General features: G+C 44.1%; 1 protein-coding gene across 1 annotated transcript in view; it reads left to right on the forward strand.

The window, feature by feature from the left end:
- fchsd2 (FCH and double SH3 domains 2) overlaps positions 1 to 26,021 on the forward strand; it is a 267,174-nt gene that overhangs the window by 71,193 nt on the left and 169,960 nt on the right. The window contains 2 exon segments of the mRNA XM_085999451.1: positions 24,968 to 25,013; positions 25,016 to 25,046. Of these exon segments, the coding sequence (XP_085855577.1) occupies positions 24,968 to 25,013; positions 25,016 to 25,046 (77 nt within the window).

Consider the following 26,021-nt stretch of genomic DNA (forward strand, 5'->3'; position numbering starts at 1 on the left):
CTAGCTTCACGTGAGGAAACTATCATGGCACTGGATAGGCTGCGGGCAGCTCATTGAAACCCTGCATTCTGATCTTGGCAGTCCATATGTAGCACGAGTGCCAAAAAATATTTCATGCGCTGATCTTGCAATTTTAGAAGTGTGTATTATAAATCACGTACAAGAGATATTTTCTAGCATGCTAAAAATGAGTGAAAATTGGATATATCTTCCTGGCCTTTGCCACCAGGGAGCACCCATTTCCCTGGATGCAGAGGTCAGGATAAAGGGGTGGAAACTAATTTCTCTACCCATTTTATATTGCCCTGGGACTTCTCTGTACAGTATTTCTCATCTACATCTGCCCCTTGGTGACATCTTCCAAAAACACATCAGGTTCTACATCTATGCTGACACCTAACTCTACCTCACCACCACCTCTCTCGACCCCTCCATGGTCTCTGAGCTGTCACACTGTTTGAACGACATCCAGTACTGGATAAGCAGAAATTTCCTCCAGCTGAATAATAGGAAGACTGAAGCCATTGTCTTGTCCCCACCACAAACTCCATTCCCTAGCCACCGACTCTGTCCCTCTCCCTGACAACTGTCTGATGCTGAACCAGACGGTTTGCAACCTTGGTGTTGGATTTGACCCTAAGATGAGCTTCCGACCACATTGGCACCATCACCAAGTCCGCCTACTTCCACCCCTGTAACATCGCCCGACTCCGCCCCTGCCTCAGCTCATCTGCTGCTGAAACCCTCATCCATGTCTTTGTTACCTCTAGACTGGACTATTGCAACTCTCTCCTGGCCGGCCTCCCATCTTCCACCCTACATAAACTTCAGCTTATCCAAAACTCGGCTGCCCGTATCCTAACTCGCACCAAGTCCCGTTCACCCATCATCCCTGTGCTTGCTGACCTACATTGGCTCCCAGTTCGGCAACGCCTCTGTTTTATAATTCTCACCCATTTTCAAATTCCTCCATGGCCTCTCCCCTCCCTATCTCTGTCGTCTCCCCAAGCCCTACAAGCCTTTGAGATCTCCACGCTTCTTCAATTCTGGCTTCTTGCGCATCCCTGATTTCAATCTCTCCACCATTGGCGGCCGTGCCTTCAGCTGCCTAGGCCCTAAGCTCTGGCGTTCCCTCTCTAAACCTCTCCACCTCGCTACCTCTCTCTCCTCCTTTAGAGACGTTCCTTAAAACCTACCTTTGTCCAAGTTTTTGGTCACCTGTCCTAATATCTCCTAATGTGGCTCGGTGTCAAATTGTGTTTGATTGCACTCCTGTGAAGCGCCTTGGAACATTTTGTTATATTATAGGTGCTATATAAATGCAAGTTGTTGTTGTAAAATTCCCAATTTTGGAGGGCTGATACACAGTTGGAGGCTTGCAGCTGCACTCAAATTTACTGCCCCTTCTCCTGCTAGAGCTTGCCAGGGGTCAAGCCTGCACCAGGGGTGCCTCCATGCTATGTTAATGGCCCAGGACAGGAAGTACTGGTGCTCCTGGGCCTTGCCAGTAGAAGCACATGGGTAACGCAAACTTGGAAAAATCTACCCTAATTCCTACAACAGAGCAAGTCTTCCATTCGGCATCAAAAGTACAAAAGGCAGCATGCGTGTTTGATGTGTGCTAATGAAATATAGAGTGGGACAGTATGTCCTAACCAATGTTTAGGACTGTATGAAAATATGGCCCACTTGTTTTGGAGTTTTGCTAAGATGGAAAAGGCAAGAACTAATAATTACTAAATTGTCCTAGTGAATGTCAAATTGGGATGAAGTTACGGGAAGAATTCCATGTCGGCCTATTTGGGAGGTTCATATCCCATTAGTGATATGCTAAATGCAGCCAAATCTCTCATTATGGTATTCTAAACCTTTGGATGAAGAAACGTTTATCAGAACTAATCAAATATTAATCAGTGCAGAATGCTTGATGTGGCACTTTTTTGATTCTTATTTTTTTTATTGAAGGTGGATGAATTTGGTTGAAGGAATAGTGTTGATGGGATGTGGGAGCAGGTTGGGTAAAGTTGATTAGAACTACCTGCTCGCCTGGAGGATAAAGGCAGACACGACGAGGTTGAGCCTAATGACCTGTTGCTGTGTGTAATTATTTGCTGTTGTCTCAGCTGGACAATTGCTGGAAAGCAGAACATCATGAACTGTATTTTATACAAAAGTACTGTTTTGCATATTTCAAAGAAACAACATGGCCCTTGCTCAAAACATTTTAATTTTATTGAACAAAATAGACTGTCTTTTAAAAAGTTGTCAGCTGGGTAAAATTTGCACCCCTAACTTAATGCTCATATCTTAGAGGAGAATGCTTCTGGAATGCGGACAGGGAGCCATTACACAAGAACCATAAACATGTTTACATAATCTACCTCAAAGTCAAAGGTGTGTCATTACAACCATCAAGATTAAAATAGGCAATTTGAAAAGGTGAGCCAAAAAGTAGGATACTGGGGAAAGTGCCTAATGTCCACCACTTGCGTTTTATAGAGGAGGACCCAAAGTTAGTTAGGTTAAAGCATAATTTAAGCCAGATACATTGCTTGTTGGGCCAATTTTTAAAAACCAGTTTGAAATTATTTATGCTTAGATTATGTAATAAACAGAAATTCATACCTTTTAACGTGGATCATCTTGCTGGTCATGTCACAGATAACATTGTAGATAAGATGGGATCTGTCTGTGCATGGTCAATGCCCATTTCACCTGTGGCAGTTAGCATACTGTTTGACGCTGAGCCTTGAATTAATAGAGGTACACGTTGGAAGCAAAATATCTCAAATGCTTCAGAAATTTCACCAAGTTTTATATGTAAGCTCCCAAAGCAAAACTAGTTTTCCATTAGAAACTGGATCTAATGTAATTAAAAAGTGAAATGTAATTTATCGTTATTCATCAAATATGCTCGAGTGTGAACCTCTTGCATTGAATTACATAGAATTTTACAGCACAGAAGCAGACCATGTGGCCCAACAGGTCCCTGCTGGTGTTAATGCTCCACACGAGCCTCCTCCCACCCTACTTCATCTCACCCTATCAGCATATCCTTCTATTCCTTTCTCCCTCCTGTACTTAGCCCGCTTCCCCTTAAATGCATCTATTTTAATCACCTCAACCACTCCTCCATCTTACCACTCTCAGTAATGAAGTTTCTCCTGAATTCCTTATTGGATTTATTATTGACTATCTTATAGCCCTTAGTATTGGACTCTCCACAAGTTGAAATCTCTTTTCTACATCTACCCTGTAGAACCCCTTCATAATTTGTTTTTTTTGTGTGTTCTTTTAGTAGAATAGAATGTTGTCATTGCATACTTCAAGAGAAGAAGTGAAATGATTATGGACATTGCCAACAGCAGTGTAATTCTTTTTCCTTTGCATAATGTTTTAAAAAAAAATTGTTTTATCGAGCATGACAGTTGAATGCCTCAATCCGGTCCTTCCAGGCCATATGTCAAATTTAATCCTGTAGCTAAATTGAGGCCAAACCCTTTTAACCACAATACTACGGGACCACTTGTAACTTTATAAATTAAGCCTGTTCTGGATAAACTTTGAGTTAAAATTGCATCAGTGGTAGCGTTCTCCTTTAGGCCTAGAGTGTCTGCTAGTTTGCACTAGTTTTAACAGTGTAATTCACTTGAAATCTGCCAGACCAGAGTAAATAAAATCGAGGAATTTTAAGTGCAAGCTACATCGAGCATAAATCGAGTCTGGTTACGCTCCTGTGAGGCGCCTTGGGACGCTTTACTACATTAAAAGCGCTATATAAATGCAAGTTGTTGTCGTTATTGTAAAGACTGCAAAATTGACCCCTAAAGTAATAAATGGTACAGAAATTCCAGAAAAGTCTAACTTTTAGAACCATTTCATAGCAGCAGATAACTGGCAAGGTATTTTAAGTTTAAACTTAAATGTTGTATATTGTATCAGTAGGTTTCCATTAAGGGCTGTTGATACTACAGAGGCGAAGAGTCCAACACTGGACGTTCTACATATTATGGGGTAGAGTTTCTACTTTCGGCACAATTAGCAATCTGGGTGCAAATTGCACTTGAAATTGCGCTGGTTTTCTGAAGTGAAGTTATGGTTCACGCGGCCGCTCAAACTCATTTGCATAATCGCAAACGTAAAATCTTCCATGAACCAGTGCAATCGGGCAGCGTATTTATTTTGTTTTCTTTGCATTAAAAAATATTCATTGATGTATTTGAGTGGTAACAGTTCTTTTAATACAAATGAAAACGGGTTCATCACAAAAAATAAGAATTTTTAATAAGTGTCTAGTCCATCACCTGTGAGTAACCTGATTCTAATGGACTAAAAAGGACTTTATAAAACTATACTGAACCATTTACTAGTTTCATGTGTGTACACTAGTCAGTTTCTTAGTACAGGTAGACTATCCTTTATCCGAAAACCTCGGGACCAGCCGTGTTTCGGTTTTCGGAAAATTTCGGATTTCGGAAGGTATTTTATAAGATTGGGAAATTTGTCGGGGGTCGGGGTCGGCGGGGGGGTGGGGGTCGGGGTCGGCGGGGGGTCGGGGTGGGGGTCGGCAGGGGTTGGGGTCAGCGGGGGTCGGGGTCGTGCGCACGACTTACGCTGAACGAAAACACTTTTGGTTTTCAGAGGATTTCGGTTTTCGGAAGTGCGGATAAAGGATACACTATCCCTTATCCGAAAGGGTGGGGGTCGGGGGGGAGAAAAGAATATCGGACAGGCCGCTGCAGCTATCGGACGGGCCGCTGTATTGTTGGGTTGGCTCGGCCTGCAATCTCCTACCCAGGAGGGAACTCTGTGACCCTCTGCCCTGCTCAGCGTAAGTCGTGTGCCACTCTGGTCATGTCGTGCGCACGACTTACGCTGAACGAAAAAACCTTCGGTTTTTAGAGGGTTTCGGTTTTCGGAAGTTCGGATAAAGGGTAGTCTACCTGTATATTAAATATTTTAAAACTTTTAAAACCTGGGGAATTATAGACCGGTAAGCCTGACATCGGTAATGGGGAAAATGCTAGAGTCCATTATAAAAGATGTAATAGCAGAGCACTTGGAAAACAGTGACAGGATCGGACAAAGTCAACATGGATTTACAAAAGGTAAATCGTGCTTGCCTAATCTACTAGAGTTTTTTGAGGATGTAACTGGTAGAATAGATAAGGGAGAACCAGTGGATGTGGTGTATTTGGACTTTCAGAAGGCTTCCGATAAGGTCCCGCATAAGAGACTAGCGTGCAAAGTTAAAGCACATGGGATTGGGGGTAAGGTACTGACTTGGATAGAGAACTGGTTGGCAGACAGGAAGCAAAGAGTTGGAATAAACGGGTCTTTTTCCGAGTGGAAGGCAGTGACTAGTGGGGTACCGCAGGGATCAGTGCTAGGACCCCAGCTATTCACAATATATATTATCTAGACGAAGGAACTAGATGTAATATCTCCAAGTTTGCAGACGACACAAAGCTGGGTGTGTGTGTGTGCTGTGAGAAGGATGCAGAGAAACTCCAGTACGATTTGGACAGGTTGTGTGATTGGGCAGATGCATGGCAGATGTAGTATAATGTGGATAAATGCGAGGTTATCCACTTTGGTGGCAAAAACAGGAAGGCAGATTATTATCTGAACGGCAATAGATTGGGAGTAGGGGAAGTGCAACGAGACCTGGGTGTCCTTGTGCACCAGTCGCTGAAGGTAAGCATGCAGGTGCAGCAGGCGGTTAAGAAGGCAAATGGTATGCTGGCCTTCATAGCGAGAGGATTCGAGTACAGGAGCAAGGATGTTTTGCTGCAGTTGTACATGGCCTTGGTGAAACCACACCTTGAGTATTGTAGCAAAATACTGCGGATGCTGGAAATCTGAAATAACAACAGAAAATGCTGGAAATACTCAGCAGGCCAGGCAGCATCCGTGGAGAGAGAAACAGAGTTAACGTTTCAGGTCTGGGACCCTTCATCTGAACTGGAAAAAGCTGGAGATGTAACCGATATTAAGCAGGTACAGAGATGGGGGGGGCGTGGTTAGGAGTACAGGATGTTCTTTCAATTCCTTCCTCCCCTCCTAACCGCCCCCCCCCCCCCCCGTCTCTGCACCTGCTTAATATCTGTTGCGTCTCCAGCTTTTTCCAGTTCTGATGAAGGGTCCCAGACCTGAAACGTTAACTCTGTTTCTCTCTCCACGGATGCTGCCTGGCCTGCTGAGTATTTCCAGCATTTTCTGTTGTTATTCCTTGAGTATTGTGTGCAGTTTTGGTTGCCTTATTTGAGGAAGGATGTTCTTGTCATGGAGGGAGTGCAGCGAAGATTCACAAACTGATACCTGGGATGGCAAGAATGACGTATGAAGAGAGGTTGGGTCGATTAGGCTTATATTTGCTAGAGTTTAGAAGAATGAGAGGGGATCTCATTGAAACTTATAAAATTCTGACAGGACTGGACAGACTAGATGCAGGAAGGATGTTCCCGATGGCCGGGGAATCCGGAACCAGTGGTCACAGCCTAAGGATAAGGGGTAAATCATTTAGGACTGAGATGAGGAGGAATTTCTTCACCCAGAGATTGGTGAACCTGTGGAATTCTCTACCACAGAAGACACTTGAGGCCAATTCATTAAATATATTCAAGAAGGAGTTGGATATATTTCTTAAGGCTAAGGGGATCAAGGGATATGGAGAGAAAGCAGGGACCGGGTACTGAATTTGGATGATCAGTCATGATCACATTGAATGGCAGAGCAGGCTCGAGGGGCCGAATGGCCTACTCCTGCTCCTATCTTCTATGTTTCTGTGCCTAGTAGTGCCTTTGTGCATAAAAATAAAAGCTTAATATGAGGAGCTTCCTCGTATGGGCATAATTGGCAAAAAATCTCCATGCTTATTATTTTGATCTGGGGTGTGGTCAGTGTTGTGGGTAGGTCCAGTTTGTAGCACGTTTTTTAATCCAGAGATAAAGATCGCGGGAAACTCGATTTATGCTTGCTGTAACTTGCACTTAAAATTCCTCTTTTTTTACTCTGGTTTGGCAGATTTCAGGTGAATTGCATTGTTAAAACCAGTGCAAACTAGCAGACAAAGGAGGAGATATTAGGACAGGTGACCAAAAGTGTGGTCAAAGAGTTAGGTTTTAAGGAAAGTCTTAAAGGAGAACGATGGACAAGTTTAGGGAGGGAATGCCAGAGCTTAGGGCCTAGATGGCTTAAGGCATGCCTGCCAATGGTGGGGTGGGGGTGGAGGATGCACATGAGGCCCGAGTTGGGGAAATCCAGAATTCTCTGTTATAGGGATGGGGGAGGTTACAGAGATAGAGAGGGGCGAGGTCATGACGTGATTTTAAAATCGAGGTATCGATGGACCGGGAGCCAGTGTTGGTCAGCGAGCACAGGGGTGATGGCTGAATGGGATTGGTGCGGATAGCAGAGTTTTGGAAGAGCTCCAGTTTATGGAGGGTGGTAGATGGGAGGCTGGGCTGCATGAGAGGGGGGCTGCATGAGAGGGTGCCAGCACCGGGGGCCGAATGGCCACCTCCTGTGCTGTACTTCCTATCATTCTATGAAAGCTCACCTTTATTGAGTCAGAGCCCAGGGAGTGATTTAGGACGATGTGCCCTGTGAAAAGCGCCTCAAACATCAATCCTGCTGCCCTTTGTGCAATCTCCTAGTCACCTTCATACAGAACAAGAGTCCAAACCAGAGTCTAAGGAGATGGGAAGAGAGATCGGGCCTACTAAAAGTGGCATTGACTGGAGAGCCTAACCGCACCTTGTGCAGTGCAGGGGGATTCTGGCTATAGTTTTAGGGTGAATTTCAGCAGATTATAGGATTACTACTACAGGTACTAGTAGGCTTTATGGGCATTGCACCCAAGACTAATAGTTACATAAAAATTACATGCAGATTATCAGTGAGTCATTGCATTACTGTTGGTTATGAGCGGAATCTGAGTGATGCAGTTTTACTATTAGTTATGTGCAATTTCAGTGAGTTATTATTCGTTCCTGGTGGAATCAAAGTTCCTCCCACCTCTAGTTTTCCCTTGTGCGAATCGCTGCCCCAACTTTGGTTTCCCCTCTTCCCCACCAGCGGCTCCCTGTATTTGCCTGCTTTTGGGTGGCTTCCTGCTTCTCGGAACTTCTTGCACAACAACTGCTGGTGCAAAACCTCGAGCAAAGAGACTCCGCAGCAGAGGCCCAGCCTCTAAGGTAAATGCAATAACATTTGGTTGGAATGTCTCGTGATCAAACCTCCAGGAATGCCTCCAACCTGAGTTGTCAACCCTATGTGGCAGGGAAGCAGAACTTTGACCTGATCCATTGATTGTTCGTTCGCTTATCTCTGTCTATATCATGCTACTTTTCCTGTTTAGCACACATGTAGTCTTGTTTTACCTCTTTTTTTCAATCATTCTTCTTAATACATGTGACACCTGGAGCTCGGTTTCCCCTCCAGGCTGCCTACTGCACTTTTGCTTTTCCACAACTAGAATTTAATCTGATGAGTCTGATGTACAGGATGAAATAATAAATGCTAGTTTCCCATGATGAAGATACTGACACATACCTGGGAACAGTTTGAGAAGTGCTGGCAGTTTTTGAGAATCTTTCCTATTGTCTCGTGTGTGGACCTCTGTACTGATTGCATATCCAACTGTATTGAAGAACTATTCCACAGTATGATTTGGCTGCCTACATTACAACAACTTGCATTTAAATGGCGTGGTTAACGCAGTAAAATGTCCCAAGGTGCTTCGCAGGAGCGATTGTCAAAGAAAACCGAACCACATGAGATATTAGGACAGGTGAGTAAAAGCTTGGTCAGATAGGTAGATTTTAAGGAGCGTCTTAAACGTGGAAAGAAAGGTAGAGAGGCACCAAGGCATACTGAGGGAATTCCAGAGCTTAGGGCCTAGGCATCTGCAGACAACCACCAATGGTGGAATGATTAAAATCGGGGAGGTTGCAGAAATAGGGAAGGGTGAGGCCATGGAGGGATTTGAAAAACCGGCTGAGTATTTTAAAATGGAGATGTTGCCAGACCGGGAGTCCATGTAGGTCAGCGAGCACAGGGGCGGTGGGTGAACGGGACCTGGTGCGAGCGAGCACAGGGGCGGTGGGTGAACGGGACCTGGTGCGAGCGAGCACAGGGGCGGTGGGTGAACGGGACCTGGTGCGAGCGAGCACGGGCGGTGGGTGAACGGGACCTGGTGCGAGCGAGCACAGGGGCGGTGGGTGAACGGGACCTGGTGCGAGCGAGCACAGGGGCGGTGGGTGAACGGGACCTGGTGCGAGCGAGCACAGGGGCGGTGGGTGAACGGGACCTGGTGCGAGCGAGCACAGGGGCGGTGGGTGAACGGGACCTGGTGCGAGCGAGCACGGGGGCGGTGGGTGAACGGGACCTGGTGCGAGTTAGGATACAGGCAGTCGAAGTTTGGATGAGCTCAAATTTACGGAGGGTGCAAGGTGGGAGACTGACCAGGAGAGCATTGGAATAATTGAGTCTAGAGGTAACAAAGGCATGGATGAGGGTTTCAGCAGCAAATGAACTGAGGCAGGGGTGGAGACAGGAGATGTTAGAGGTGGATGTTGGCAGTCTCGGTGATGGAGAGGATATTTTGAGAGCTTAAATTTCTCCAGAAGACTGGTCATACAAAGAAATAAAAATGTAACCATGTCTTTTACTGTTACCTGAAAGTGTTGGTAGAAATTTCATTTGTACTGCAGCACACAGTGAAGCTATTGAAGTAAATGTTAGCAGTGTGTTTCAAAAAAAAAGTGCACAATAAGGTGATTTGTGCCATTTAGAATTTTGTTTACTGTATTGCCTTTGCATCAATATAGTTGTTTGTAGCATTTACACAAGAGACTTGGGAAACTTGGACAAGATTTATGCTGGTGCAAAGTCACAAATATAATTGGAACTTTTATTTTTTGTTTACTTTGTTATTTATCCCTCTAATGAAAATTACCTTACTAGTCATGAGACAGCAGTGGACTGGTAGGGTAGCGAAGCATCCTCAACAAAGCCTCTCTTCGGGTTTGTTTTTCCACATGACTGAGGAACAATCAACTCTTCCACATGGAGCCCTTCTCCTGTTCCTGGGAAAATTGTGGGAAACTCAGTATTTGCATAATCGTCTTTAGTGCTATTGTGGGCGGGCTTTAGATGCCGATGCACAGTGTCACATTTAGCGTTGGAATGACCACCTGTCCAGAACTAATGAACTTAGCCTTTGTGTAACATTATCTGTTTTCACAGCAGCCCTTGTGTATAATGAATAACTTGATTTAATATTAGAAAAACTATGATTCTGTTAATGTTTGCATAGTGCCTGAATGCTTTCAGAACCAAATTTCGGTTTCAGCATGCCACACGGCAACATTTTTCTCGGCTGCAGTAAGTTTTAAAGTTGGTCTTTGTGATTTTTTTTCTCATGAATATTAAATAGGAGCAGGAAAAGGAATAAAAAGAATGCCATTTGCTGCTTTCATAAAATGGTCTAAATGAGTTACAATGTCTTCTTGCTTGACTTCCCTGTACATTTTGAACACTAGTCCTAACTCAATATGGCACTAAAGTATATAAAACAAAATTAAAACTAGTTTATTGAAGAGTGTGTCTGTTAATGAAATCTTGACTGTTGATTATAGATTTCCAGCAGTGATTCACTGGCCTGAGGGGTCCATAAGATTGTCAAATTTGCCTGCCTGGGACCAGGCATAGCATTTTTTGAGCACATTATCTTTAATATTTTTTCCCCCTGTATTTTCTGCATTTGTTGACTTTGTACAGCAACTTGCAGTTATATAGCACCTTTGTTGCAGAAAATGCCCTGGCCACTTCATAGAAGTGAAAGTGTAAGGTAATTAATAAAAGGAACAGATTCCAAACTGTGGTGGGTAAAGTTAGAAATGACTGAAATCTGGGTTGAAAAGGTAGGTTTAAAGTAGGTTTTTAAAGGTGGAGGGAAAAATAGAGGTGTAGGCGTTAGGGGATGAAATTCCAGAGAGTAGGACTGAGGTAGCTGAAGCCTCTGCCACCACTGCTGGGGTGAACCGAGGGATGGAAGGCAAGAATGGGAGGACCAAAGGATGCAGGAGGGAGTTGCAGGGGTAGGGTGTGGCAAGGCCATGGCAGGTTTTGAAGATGAAAATGTTAAATTCATTATGTTGGGGGATGGGGAATCAGTGTAGGTCAGTGAGTACAAGAGCGATGGGCAAGTGGGAATTAGTGCTGGACAGGATGCTCATGGCTCAATATTAGGCAAGTTGGAGTTTTTGAGGATGGCAGGCCAGCAAGGAGGATGTTTGAGAAATTGAGTCGATGAGAGACAAAAGTATGGATGAGGGTTTCAGTGGCAGTAGGAGTGGAGGCAGGTGATCTGTTTGGAAGTGAATTAGAGAGGGAGCGGAGGAAAAGGTTTCTCCAGGGACGAATGGTGTAGTTGGTAGAGTTGCGGGATGGAATCTGGGTATAAGGAAATTGGAGAAATAGTCCGAGATAGCCTTGCTACTTGATATCTTGGAAGTGGAGAGGCGACATGAGATGGCAATGGGTATAGGTTGGGAGAGTTGTGAAGGATGATTGAGTGCAGACAGGAGAGCAAAAAAAGTCAGGAGAGGAGGCTAGGGGATTTTGTGTCGGTTGTAATTGTTGAGGATCGAGGGTTATTATGTGGATACTAAGAGAATTTCTCTGAGGAGGTTGTTTTGAATCTTGGGAATAAGTGTAAGATGAGGGTTTGAAATGAGAGGCAGGATGGATGGAAAAGTAGGAGGCACTTGAAGGACGACAAGGCACTAGATGAGCATGGGAAGTGGCCATAGGTTGGACTTAGTGACCAGAACTTCCTGAAGATTCCTCTCTACCCTAGCCCTAACCGCATCTTTTTCTAGTTTCTCTCCTATCTCTCCTCATCACCCCTCGTCACCCTCTCCAAGCTCATCTTGCCCATGACACCCACCTCCTGCTCTATCGACTCTATTCCCAGTAAACTGCTGACCACCCAACTTCCCTTCCTGGCCTCCATGCTAGCTGATATTGTAAACTGTTCCCTCTCCTCGGGTACTGTGCTCATCTATTTCAAACCTGCTGTCATCACTCCCCTCAGAAAGCCTACCCTTGACGACCCCTGCCCTTGCAAACTATTGCCCTATCTTCAACTTCTTTCCTCTAAAAGTGCTTGAATGTGTTCTGGCCTCCCAAATCAATGCCCATTTTTCCCGTAACTCCATGTTTGAGCCTCTCCAATCAGGTTTCTGCCTCTGCCACAACACTGAAGGGGCCCTAATCAAAGTCACAACCTTACCAAAGCACAACTGACATCCTGTGTGACTTTGACTGTGGTGCACTATCCTTTTCTATCTGCCTGCAGCCTTTGACACGGTTGACCATTACCATCCTCCTCCAGCGCCTCTCCTCTGTTGTCCAGCTAAGTGGGACTGCCCGTGCCTGTTTCCACTCTTACCTTTCCATTCGTAGTCAGAGAATGGCTTCTCATCCTGTAACATTACCTTGGAGTCCGCCAAGGATCTATCCTTGGACCCTATTTCTCATCTACATGTTGTTCCTCGGCGACATCATCCGAAAACACAACGCCAGGTTCCACGTGTACGCTGACGACTCCCAGTTCCACCTCACCATGATGTCACTTGACCCCTCCACTGCCTCTTGTGTTATCAGAGCCGAAATTTCCTCCAGTTAAACACCAAGGAGACTGAAGCTATTGTCTTTGGCCCCCACTACAAACTCTGTTCCCTAGCTACCGATTCCATCCCCCTCCCTGGGCACTGTCTCAGGCTGAATCAGACTTTTCGCAACCTCTGCGTCCTAGTTGACGCTGAGCTGAGCTTTCGACTCCATATCCTCTCTATCACAAAGACTGCCTACTTCCACCTCTGCAATATTGCTTGTATCCGCCCCTACCTCAGCCCATCTGCTGCTGAAACCTCATCAATGCTTTTGTTACCTCCAAACTCGACTTCCAAAGCTTTCCTGGCCGGCCGCCCATTTTTCACCCTTCATCAACTTAAGCTCATCCAAAGTTCTGCTGTCTGTATCCTAACCTACACCAAGTCCTGTTCACCCAGCATCCCTGTGCTCATTGACCTACATTGGCTCCCAGTCCCTGAACGCTTTGATTTTGAAATTTCTCGTGTTCAAATCTCTGGATAGCCGCACACTTCCCTATCCCTCTAAACTCCTTATAGCCCTCCAAGAGCACTGCGTTCCTCCAACTCTGGCCTCTTGTTCATCCGCCACTTCATTCACCCTACCATTGGCGGCATGCCTTCAGCCATCTAGGCCCTAAGCTCTGGAATTCCCTCCCTTACACCTCTCGGCTTCTCTATATCTCCTTTTTTTCTGACCAAGCTTTTGGTCATCTGTCCTAATGTCTCCTTGTTTGGCTCAGTTTCAATTTTTATCTGATGTTCCTGTGAAGTGCTTGGAGATGTTTTGCTACATTAAACGTGCTATATAAATGCAAGTTGTTGTTGTAACAAAATATTTTACATAAACCCAACTGACCAGTAAAGTGTTCCAAAAAAAATTAAAGCCCCAGGTATTACATGAGATGGGAGCTTTTTAGAAATGGCTTAAGATGTATGTCAATTAACTTCTGTGTACTCTTTAATCTTCTTTTCCTATTTATGGCTGATTTCACAAAAAAGAAGGATATTGCCATGTATTAGGATTACAGCCAGTGAAAGTATTTCACCCCTTTCCCCTGTTTCTCTCCCCAGTCACCTCATTACCGGGAAATGCCTTTAAGTGGTTTTCCCAGGTTAAGATTCCATGTGGGTGTGGAAACCCGAGCCTTTGTTTTATAAGGACCCTGACCCTTAGTCCCTCATCATGAGATTGTGGCAGATATTGGTGAATGATTGCTTGTGTTACAAGTTAAACCAGCTGGAAGGAGGCAGGATGCAAGAAGTCATCCCAGGGCTATTAGACAAGTTCTGCTATAATTTACAGCTGCAAGGGACAACAGCATGCACTGCAGAAACAAAAACATGTCCATTGGTGAGTTACTGGATTAATTCGACTTTAAATCAGTAGGCCAACATAACTGTTCATTGTGTCGTGGGCCTTAGAAGAAATTAGGAACATAAGAAATCAGCTGATCCTCCATGTCAGGCTGGATCAAATGTTGTTTCTTTGCCCATATTATTTCTGTCATTTCAATAGTTCAGACATAAACTTCAGAATATAAGGCACCATTTGTAGACTGAATGAAGTGTAGCTGGTTCTTGGGTGCCTGTAATGTTTCTCATTATTGAGTAGCATTATTGTTCTACTTTATATACCCCAGGTAGCAGTAGTTCTGTAATATAAACTAGTTTGTTTGCTGCTGAATTTGCTCTATAGTGTAATGCCACATTTGCAATTTTGCCAGTCTGGCTGGGGCATTCCTAATTTGGGAGGAGTGCGGGTGGTAAGAGAGCGGAGCAAAGTCCAGGTGGAGCTGAACTTGCATTGCTGGGATGTGTGTACCTGCAGCCAGTCCCCAAATCAGAGCAACTTGATCTTGGCACTGCTGGAGCAAGCTGTTTATATTTGCTAGAGGACAAAGGCATTGAGCAAAACACCCTTGCAAGGAATTCTTGGTGCTTAACGTGGCACGGGTGTTGCTAAGTTTACTTCTGGTGGCTTGCTTTACCGATTTTTAATCAAACGTCATCAACTGTTTTCTTTGCTCCTTACACACACACACTCACACTCACTCACACTCACACTCACACACACACACACACACACATTTTCCCCCCCCCCCCCTTTGACGATCCATTTTGAAAATAGCTTGCCTTTGCACAGAACCATCTTTTTCTACAAGGATTGACGTCACACCAAGAAGTGATTAGTGTGCATTTGGATTGTTATCGAACCGGTTTCTTCTCGCTGTCCTCTGGTCTCTTTTCAAACTGGCGTGCTGGAAACAAGTGTTCTTGAATGCTAAGTTGGTAAATTTTTTTTCATTTTTATCCACTAACGTAAACTTAATCTCTCAATTTTTCAGTTTCTTTCATTATCTATTCAATATGTTAGTCATGTTGAAAATTATTTTTCAAGTCACATTTATTTTAAATCAGAATTTTCATCCCGGTTTTTTTTCCAAGAAGAAGCTGGTGGGAAGTTTTCAGTTAACATAATTATGAAATGCTGGAAATTTATAATATATTTTACTAGTCATAAAATGCAAATATGCATTGTTAGTGCTTCAGTTTTCATAATTAAACTCATTTATGTTGATATTTGAAAAAATCAACTTTTTTGCTCTGATTATTTTGATTATTTTTGAATGGTTTCTGCAAATTTCTCGAGCAACATGTTGCCGCAAAAATATTAACGGTTACTTCTACTTCAAAAGAAATGTTTTACTGTTGGAAATTATTTGTTCTATCTGAGCTGCATTTCAAATATTTTAACAACTTAATTTGTATGCATAACATTGTAGTTTCTGCTTTGAGTTAAATGGTGGCTATTTTATAACCTTTTTCTTTTAGAAGCCACTTCCACATGCATGTACTGTATCCAACCTATTTAATCTCGTGAGGGAAATATCTGTATAAGTGTGTTCTGATGCCCCAAAGGTGCTGAAGGAAAATTAAAGAATTATGGCCCCGATTATTTATGGGGAGGTGGGGTAGCACAGGGTTGGCTGCGATCGCGGCATGCAGAGACAGACATTGGGGCTTGGGCGGTGATCACGTTGGGGGGAAGAGGCTGCAATCGGCAGAGGAGAGGCTGAAGGATTCCTTAAGGGGGTGGAGGGAGCACTCCTGCGCCTCCTGACCCACAAGGAGTGCTGAAAGAGGTACTTAACTTCTTGAGCGGGCAGCTCCCGCCTCCCTTTTACTGCCGGGTTTTCTAAGCCCTGAGAAACCCGTGTGCTAACTGTTAAATTTCAATCTGGCTCCCAATTGCACTGTGGCAGCCAGATTTAATTATGTTAATGAAGTGTCCTGACTTTTCAAAGTGGGACACTTGCACGACACAAAACCAGCCACCATAAAAATGGCAACGGGCGCTTATGTGGTGGGCTGGGGGACGCATTCCCCGTTTAAAAATTTTAACCGACCCGCTCCCGCCCATATATAGGCCATACATGTCTGTTCAGCACTGACCTGCCGTGTCGCACACAGCACACCCTTGTGGCCCAGCACCATAGGTACAATCGTGTCGTGTCCCATGGAGTATTCGATCATCCCAGTCTGTATTTATACCTCTCCCAATAGAATGTAGATCGCAGAAGGTTATCCCTGCAGTGTACAAAGCCTTGATTAAGCTGTACCTAGAGTATTGTGTGTAGTTTTGGAACACTCACTAAAGAAAGGATGTAGCTGAGCTGAAAAAGGTACAGAAAAGAGCTGCTAAAATGATGGGGCCTTATTAGAAAATAAAACAGTGGGCTCAGAACCAGGACTCTTCCCATGGGAGAGAAGACTGAGGGGGGGAGGGGGTTGATGGAGATATTCAAATTAATAATGCTCATGGATGCAGAGGATCAGTTGGGATAATTAACTTGGTACAGGGTAGCAGAACAAGGGGACAGGAGTATAAACTGAAAAAGGGCAGATTCAGATGGGACATCAACATTAATTCACGGAGAGGATAGTTGGTTTGGAATAGGTTACAACGTGAGATTGTAACTTAGATGGCCACGGTCAAATTGGACAAGTATCTGGAAGAGAAACACAATTGTTTACAATTGATAGAACAGCAGAAATGATGGACTTGTGGTCTTTTCTGACCTTGTGATTTTCTAGATACTGTAACTCTTCCTCTACCATTTCCTATCCTGTGTACTTGAATGGCACCGCCTTTCAAGGCTGAGAATCCCAAGTCTTTTCTAATAGTCTTTCTTTGCGCCTGATTGTTAAACTTTCTTGGAATTTAAATTGTGCTATGTAGATTATTTACTGGTAGGAAACTGCAAAAAATAATTCTGCAGTGTACCTCCTATAGCCAGGGACAGGAAGCTGAGTGATTTCACGTGGTCTCTGTACTCAACTCAACCATGCTGAACAAAATGTGATTCATGAGAGATAAATAAAAGGGGGAAAACTGCAAATGCTGGAAATCTGAAATAAAAACAGAAAATGCTCAAAGTACACAACCAGTTAGTCCGCATCTGTAAAAAGACTGAGAAATCCTTGAGGTTTAGTTTCCCGGTTGTGAGTTTATTCCAGTGAGGCAATGCAACATTAACACTTTCTACAAGAGCACAAAAACTTACTTTGGAGGTGGCATAGTGGTTAGCACTGTTGCCTCACAGCGCCAGGGACCCGGGTTCGAATCCGGCCTCGGGTGACTGTCTGTGTGGAGTTTGCACATTCTCCCCGTGTTTGCGTGGGTTTCCTCCGGGTGCTCCGGTTTCCTCCCACAGTCCAAAGATGTGCGGGTTAGGTTGATTGGCTATGATAAATTGACCCTTAGTGTTAAGGGGATTAAATACGTGGGGTTACGGAGATAGGGTGGGATATGTGTTGGTGCAGGGGTTACGGGGATCGGGTGGGATATGTGTCGGTGCAGGCTCGATGGGCCGAAATGGCCTCTATCTGCACTGTGGCGTTTCTGTGATTCTGTGAAAACCATACTAACCTGCGACAGCTTCAGGAATGAAGAACAATTCTATTTATTCATGCATTTATTGAGTGATTCACGATGAAACATTGGTGTATTTACAGACTTTTTTTTATCACAAATAACTTGCACAGTTTCAGTTTTTTTATGTAACTGGTGACTCTCATGGTGTTGCCTACGGCAAGAGAGATTATGCTGTTTTATACTATAATGTAAATTTATTTTTGGGTCACTGATTTATGGAGATGAGCAAGCCAAATTGTGTGCTTATTAGAGTATTGTAGGAGTGTTGATGTTTTCAGGCTCAAGCTGATCATGCAGTTTTTCAGTGGGTATGGCATTGTTCTTGCGTATGTGAGCAGCTGATAGTTAATTTTTAACTGACTTGATGACATAAGGCGAGTTCAAAATTCTAGATAGATGGCATGGATCAACACTGAGCTAAGGACTATTTAGTCACTAAATCACAAACAATTTAGGTAAGGGTTGTTTCATGAAATTAAAGTTATATACATCATCTGAAACCACAAAGTAATGTCACTGGGCTAGTAATCCAGAGGCCCAGATTAATGATCCAAGTTCAAGTCCCACCACGGCAGCTGGGGAATTTAAATTCAGTTAATTAAATAAATCTGGAATAAAAAGCTAGTATCGGGAATGGTGACCATAAAATTACCGGATTGTCGCAAAAACCCATCTAGTTCGCTAATGTCCTTTAGGGAAGGAAACCTGCCGGCCTTGCCTGGTCTGGCCTATATGTGACTCCAGCCCTCTGAATGGCCTAGCAAGCCGCTTGGTTGTATTCAAGAAGGCGGCTTCTCGAGGGCTATTAGGGATGGGCAATAAATGCTGGCCTTGCTGGTGGCGTCCACATCCAATGAATTAAAAAAAAAAAAAAAACCTGTACAGTACTCTAGACACAAAAGGCATCAAGGGGTATGGGGAGAGAGCGGGAATATGGTATTGAGATAGAGGATCAGCCGTGATCATATTGAATGGCGGACAAGGGCCGAATGGCCTACTCCTGCTCCTATTTGTTCTATGTTTCTATGAGTTGAGCTTCCGACCGCATATCTGCGCCATCACCCTCTTCTGTGACATTGTGCAGCTCTGCCCTGCTTCAGCTCATCTGCTGCTGAACCTCTCATCCATGCCTTTGTTACCTCTAAACTTGATTATTCCAACGCATTCCTAGTCGGCCTCCCATCTTCCACCGTCCATAAACTTAAGCTCATCCAAAACTCTGCTGCCAGTATCTTAAATCGCCCCGAGACCCGTTCGTCCATCACCCCTGTGTTCGCTGACCTACAGTTGAGCAATGCCTTGATTTTAAAATGTTTCTGCCTTGTTTGTATTGTGGCACAAAAATCACAAGTTAGGTTTTACAGTCAGCAGTTAAACAATCTTGCATGCCACACCATTTCCTATCTTGATTACACAAATCCTTTCAAGTGGAAGGACAAGCTGATAAAACTAAAGAAAAACAGGAAAGTAGGTTTTATATAATGGGGTGTGGAATACAAAAGCAGTAATTTGGCCATAGTTGGAATATTCTGTCCAGTTTCTGGCACCGTACATAGGATGTAAAGCCATGGTATGGGTGCAAAAGGGATTCACTAAGTAATACAAGGGATGGGTGGCTCTAGTTACGAGGAGAGACTAGAGAAACTGGGGCAGTATTCATTTGAACAAAGAAGGTTAAGAGGAGAGCTAATAGCATTCAAAATTGTGATAGGTTTTGATAAGGTAAGTAGGAAAAAGCAATTGATTGAATCAGTAACTGGAGAGTATGCATTTTAGATTATCAAAAGAATGAAGGAATTTCATAGAATAGAATGGTTACAGCACAGAAGTAGGCCATTTGGCCTGTCGAGCCCGTGCTGGCTCACTGCAAGAGCACTTCAGCTAGTTCTACTCCCCCGTCCTTTCACTGTAGCCCTGCAGATATTTTTCCTTCAGGTACTTATCCAATTCCCTTTTGAAAGCCACAATTGAATCTGCCTCCACCACCCTTTCAGGTAGTGAATTCCAGATCCTAACCACTTGCTGCATAAAAAAGTTTTCCCTCATGTCGACTTTGGCTCTTCTGCCATTCACTTTAAATCTGTGTCCTCTGGTTCTCCACCCTTCCGCCAATGGGAACAGTTTCTCTCTCTCTATTCTGTCTAGACGCCTCATGATTTTGAACACCTCTATATCAAATCTCCTCTCAACCTTCTCTGCTCCAGGAAGAACAACCCCAGCTTCTCCAGTCTGTCCACATAACTGAAGTCCCTCATCCCTGGAACCTTCTTGTAAATCTTTTCTGCACCCTCTCTTAAGACCTTCACATCCTTCCTAAAGTGCAGTGCCCAGAATTGGATACAATACTCCAGTTGAGGCTGAACCAGTGTTTTATAAAGGTTCATCATAACTTTTTATTTACATAAAGAATTGTTAGAACTTGGAATGCCCTTCCAGAAATAGCGGTGGAAACCTTAAAGGAACACAGTGGGCTGCACATAGCAGAATAATACATTGTGATTTTCATGGTCTCAATATGCCTGTTATGAAACCAGGGCCTAGAAATTGGGTTGGGGCGCCAAAGTGGCGCAAAAGTCGCCTGAGCGCAGGATTTAGCGCGGCGTTCGAGGCTTTAGCGATCGTCAGATATTCAGTTTCATTGCTGTTCGAGGGACACTGGGCACGGCTCGAGGCGCTCCACGTCCCTCTTAGGGCGCTGAAACTGAATATCGTAGCACAACGTGCCGCTGCGGCACGGCACGCTGCGGTACTGCAGGCCTTCCTCCCACTGTTGAGGGGGAGGTGCCTGCAACAGCGCGATCCCCGCTCGTGAGTGCCGGCAAATGAGCTCGGCACCAAGGAGAAGTGCCGGGCTCTCGGGAAACAGCCGGCAATGCCAGGGGGTGGGGGGGTTAGGAGGCCGGGGACGGAGGTGCTGGCAGGCTGCCGCCGAAAAAGCGGCCGCCCTGCACCTCCACCTTAACTTGCGCCGCTGCCGGCACAGTAAGGCCCCGTGAACCGGGCGCGGGTAGCGAGCGGCGCAATTGCGGCGTTCGCTACCAAATATCGCGAACGGGGCACGAATGGGGCGCTGCGCACACCGATGACGTCATCGGTGGCGGCGCAGCGCAAATGCCTAACGCCACCATTAGCGCCCCTACTGAATATCGCCGGAGACGCAGCCAGTGGCGCTACAGCCACTGACTGCCTCTTTAGGCGCTAACAGGTGGCGCTACTCACCCAATTTCTCCCCCCAGGTTTCCTCTGAATTGGCATCAGCCCTTGAAACTCTCCACTCCTCTGACTCTTGTACATCCACCTCCCTCCTCCCCCCCCCCCCCCCCAAACCAGCCTTTCCACCTTTCCTACTTTAAGACCCCCCCCCCCCCCCCTTAAAACCCACTGCTTTGACCAAGCTTTTGGTCACTCCTCCTAATATCTCCCTCCTTTGGCTCTGCATCTGTTTCTTGAATATATGTCTAAAGCGCCTTGGGATTTTAAAGGCACTATATAAATCGATTTTCTTTTTCGTGAAGGTATTTTTATGGAACTGCACTGCTTATTGTACATAGTGTGTTCTTGAGATAAACACAAATGTCAAAAATTCACCCTAATGCCTTCTGTTTACAGTAGAAACTGAGTAATTATGTGCAGCATACTGTTAGTTCCTGTTGCAGAAGTCTCTTTTATCCTTGCAATGTACAAGGAGGATTTATTGTAACGTTTGAAATAGTTAGTTAGTAATGATGGATGTTTGGTAAATATTTGTCATGTAACAAGAGTACTTAATTCAATGAGGATTGCAAGTAGTCAGTCAGTTGGAGTTAATGCGTTCATTGTTATGTACTGCTGTATAATTGGTAGTAAATGCTGGCATGAATGGCAGGCAGTATATTATCTGCTTCTAGGAGTATTGGCTGCAGTGTTCGATTGGAAAGTATTTGCTGTTTAAAATACTGACTATAATTTGCAGGCCTCTGAATATACATCAGCTTTTTGTTGTATCATCTGAAAATTGCAACACAATACAGAAGTTTACCAAAAGTAAAATCTAATTGTACAGAGACAGACATTGCTGTCATTAGACTAATTAGTATATTGGTACTAATATGCCATAGTATAGGTCAAATTACACTTAAGCCATTATGCTTCAAATGATCTGCTTCTTGCGTACCCATCAGGTTTGCCACAGCATCCCACGGAAGATTGATGATATAGTTCTTAAGAGAATCTGTACTGATAACATTGATGTTAAGCCAAACTATCACACCGAAAGCTTAGAACAGTGATGGTCCTTCCATTGGTGCTGACACCATAAGTACACACGTCAGTTTTGTTGCATCTGTAAATCCTGGTTGACTAGAGAGTGCCTAAAAACTTACTGAAAATCCGTGTTGCTGCTACCTCTACTTCGCACTGGTGACAGTTCAGGATCACCCTATAGCACCTAGTTTCAGAAAGGGTGCCTAAAGCCCCTCATTCTTCGGGTAGCCTCCACTTAGGTTTTGAATGTGATTATTTGTGCACAAACGTCAGAACAGTTTGAGGTTTTGTGCATTCTGATATTTTCTTAAGCTGATGCATTATATGAAAAATGAATGGATTCACCCACGGCAAATTATGGTACTCTTTGGCACATTGATTTGGATCAGTTGTTATTGCCAAAACAAAATTTGCTCGCCTCTGGAAATCACTGACAAGATTATAAATTGTTTTGTAAATTTTTGTGATAAGTGGATGTTGGTCTGAGGATAAGAACACTTTCTCCACTTCATCAGCCAGTAACACATGGAACATTTTTCTCTGTCCAAGCAATAAGCCCTAACTGTAACCTTGGAGGAGCGCCCCACACTGCGTCAGTGTGAATTGTTCCACATTCCACCCAGCCAACCTGTTAGGCTGTGTGTCAGATAGTGCTGCCTCACTGCTGCCCTACATGAAAACAGTACAGACCAGTGATCAAACCTGGGACCTTCCTGTCCTATAGGATTTATTACTAGATTGCACTGTGCATCATAGTAATTGGGAGCTGTAACTATATATTTTTTAGAATCATTAAATTTTAAATCTTTTAGCTAGGCCTGAGATTTTTATATTGCTTCAAGGTCACTTGATGCAGTTAATCAGAATTGGGAAGTGCCATCAACCACCTGTGGCAACTTCTCTTACATTTTTAGTAAGAAAATATTTTTGTATGGCTGACTGAAAAGTCCATTTTTTTTGTGTGTAAGTGATGTACTGGATGCAGTTGTTAAGGTAGAGAGGCTCACTGATCTCCTATTCAAGACATCTGGCCTCCATTAATTGGACTGGAAATACATATATCATGCCGAAGCATAAAGGCTGTTACAGTACAAGCATTTCAATCAGAGCACAACAGAGATTCTGTGCTGAAGCTATGGAATAATGTTTTGCTTTATCTTGGACTCAATGGGGTCGATTTTCAGTGTGCCATGAGGTGGGCTTTTAGGCGTGCGGGGGGGGGGGGGGGCAAAAATCCCGAACTCGGGGGTCCCGACACCATCCCGCCCAAAACCCGCCTCCACGTAAGTTTCAAAGGAGGCGGGTACCCGCCCCGCACTGGGACCCGCCGACCCGAGGCGGGAAGGGATTAGTGCCAATTAACTGCCAGTTAACAGGCAGTTTTTAGCCTAATCCCTATTTTGAAGGGGGTCGTGTGGGATTCCCGACGGCTCCAAACCACGCCAGGTTAGAGGAGGCGGGCCGTTGGGTTGAAGGATTTGGAGGGGTCGAGATGTCGGTGTTCAGGTGAGTGATGGGTGCATGAGTGCAAAGGTAAGTGTGTTTGGTGTGTCTAAAGTGTGTAAAGAAGTTTAAATTACCTGTACTTACCTTAACAGCCTTTCTTCCTCTAGGTTTCGGGAGTCCATCATTCAGCCGGCACAGAAAACAGAATGGCCGCGAGCTGTCAAAAGTGACCGCCTTCAGCTTTCAGTGCGGGCGTGATTTCTAACTGAGTCTGCGTAGAAGGACTCATGTTAGAAGTAAGACTGTCAGTGTTTGACAGCTTCAAGCAGCTGTGAAACGCTGATATTTCATCTGTCAACACGTCTTGACAGATGAAATTTCAGTCTGTGACGTCACCTGTTGCCGGGTGGTCCTTAATTGGCCTACTGAGCCCGCCCAGCGGGCTCAACAAAGTCAGTCAAGGGAAAATCGTGTGGATTGGCCGCATCTCGATGGAGGCGGGACTAAAACCCGAAAGTTGTAGTCCCGCCTCCTTCCCGACTTCTGAATGAAAATCCAGCCCAATGTTTGTGTAGTCTTTTTTGGAATGTTCACCTGACCTTATTTTATTCCCAGCATTGTTGTTATAAAGTGGTTGTGATGTATGGTATGGAATGTGTATAGTATTCTACAGTATCTTATCAATATTGGTGTTTATGGGATTTTTGCATTTTCTCCTGATTTAAGATTTCAAGTTTTCTTTTAAATTGTAGTCCTCATACAATCACAGTGGGATAAACTTTGAAAAGTGTGTACATATTTTTGTTGCACATTTCATGTATATCTAATCATTGTGTATTTTATATTGCATAAACGCATGCAGATTCTACCAATTATTTTAAGGTACTTAGTAGATATAAAGAATTTTCACGTTCATAGAGAGATATATAGTGCAAGGGCTTATTAACACATGTTGCCTTCAGGCCTGTGTGTGCCCAGGGGCCCCAGCAAAATACAGGATCCCCTGTGCAAATATGGGACCTCAGATAAAGTTCATTACAACGCAGAAATACTGCATACAAATAGATCTAAATATTCCAGCATTTAAAACTACTGTCAGGAAGAAGAGAGGCAGAGTTTTTGTTTGAATAGACTTGGGTGGCCGTGGAGGGACCCCAAATATTCTTGGTGCCCAGGACCCCAAGAATGCTTACTCTGACTCTGATAATGTGCTTATATACACATCCGTTCTTCATACTTATGAACAGTAAAACTTATTAACATTGTCTTTGTGTAATTAAGTCTTAAAATTACAACCATTAGGGCTTAATACTTTAGTAATATTCTCATTCTCATCCTTGCTGAAAAGTTCTTCAAAATGCCCCCAAAAATTCCATTAGAACATAATGAAGTTGGAGGAGTGGGGGGGGGGGGGGGGTGTGTGAGGGGTAAGAATGTGAATTAGAAAGCAAGTGACGTTCTGCTAGTCAGTCTATAATTTTTTTTTACCAGTTCAAATGTGCTGCACAGTATTTGATTTGTGGCGTTTCATTTCGTACAAAATTAATTAGTGAACATACTGTTCCTGACTGAATTAGGTCGCTTTTGGTAAATTACCTCAAACTGTGTTGTGTATAAATGCTTTTATTTTACTATCTGTAAGCATAATTTAAACACACATTATTTTTCTTGATTTTAGGCTTTGCAGAAACTGGCCACCCAGTATCTCAAGAGGGAATGGGTTGGATTAAACTTGATGAAAGAAGTGAACATAACAGGTAAAAGTTCTTGGAAAATGTTGGATCATGGTAATTGAAGTCCAGTTAGCATATTTCACTGAATATTTCTAGAAAAGCAAATTCAGAGGTTACTTTATTTTTAAATGTGTGTGTAAGAGCATCCGGTTCAGAACAAGATCAGATTGATAGTCCCTGCAATCAAATAGCCTCCAACATTCACTCGACAGCCACACATGAAACTAACTTGGGCGAGATGCTGGAAGGTGTCTGCATTTGTGGTTGTTTCATTAATTTGGCAATTTTACGCAGCTCTTTCTGATTACATTATACTACATGCACCATTTATCACAGCACTTTTGACTGTGATCTGTAGAGCAGCATCTAAAATGTCTAGACAATTCTGTACCTTATCTTAAAGACTAGCTGAGTACTAGTTTATTATCTATCTATATACATAAATCGGTACGTCTGTCTGTCATTCTGTCTGTCATCGCCTGTGCGTCTGTCGGGCTATGCGCTCGAAAGTTACAGGGCGTACCTACGCGCGCGTTACCTCCAAAGAAAGCTTACGCTTCCGAGACGGTTTTAAGCGTATTTATGTTTCGGCCGGGCTAAAATCCAGCCCGCGGTATCCCAAAAACCTTCAACGTTCCGCTCATTAGCATCTCATTATCCGCTCATTAGCGACAGAGTGACCTCGAGCTCGACCAATCGTACGCCGGGTTGCTGGCGTGTGCCGCCGGGCCAATCGGTGCGCGTGTGGCCGGGCCTTATCCTTCTGAACCGAGGTGAGTCGCCGCCATCTTGATTCCAAACTTTTCCTTTTTCCCGCTTTCTGCGTCTTAAAAAAAAAACGTTGCTTTTAAAACACATTGTTTAAAAAAAAAATGATTTAGAAAGTAATGAACTTATCTAATCTCATTAATTTTCCTACCTTTCCCCGTTTTTCCAGGTAGGCCTAGAAGCCTCGGCGTCTCCTCCGCACCCACGCCCGAGCTAGGCACCTCCCGGCCC

This window comes from Somniosus microcephalus, chromosome 10, assembly GCF_052327205.1.
Source record: "Somniosus microcephalus isolate GS21.2 chromosome 10, FLI_Smic_1.0, whole genome shotgun sequence".
NCBI classification, from domain to species: Eukaryota; Metazoa; Chordata; class Chondrichthyes; order Squaliformes; family Somniosidae; genus Somniosus; species Somniosus microcephalus.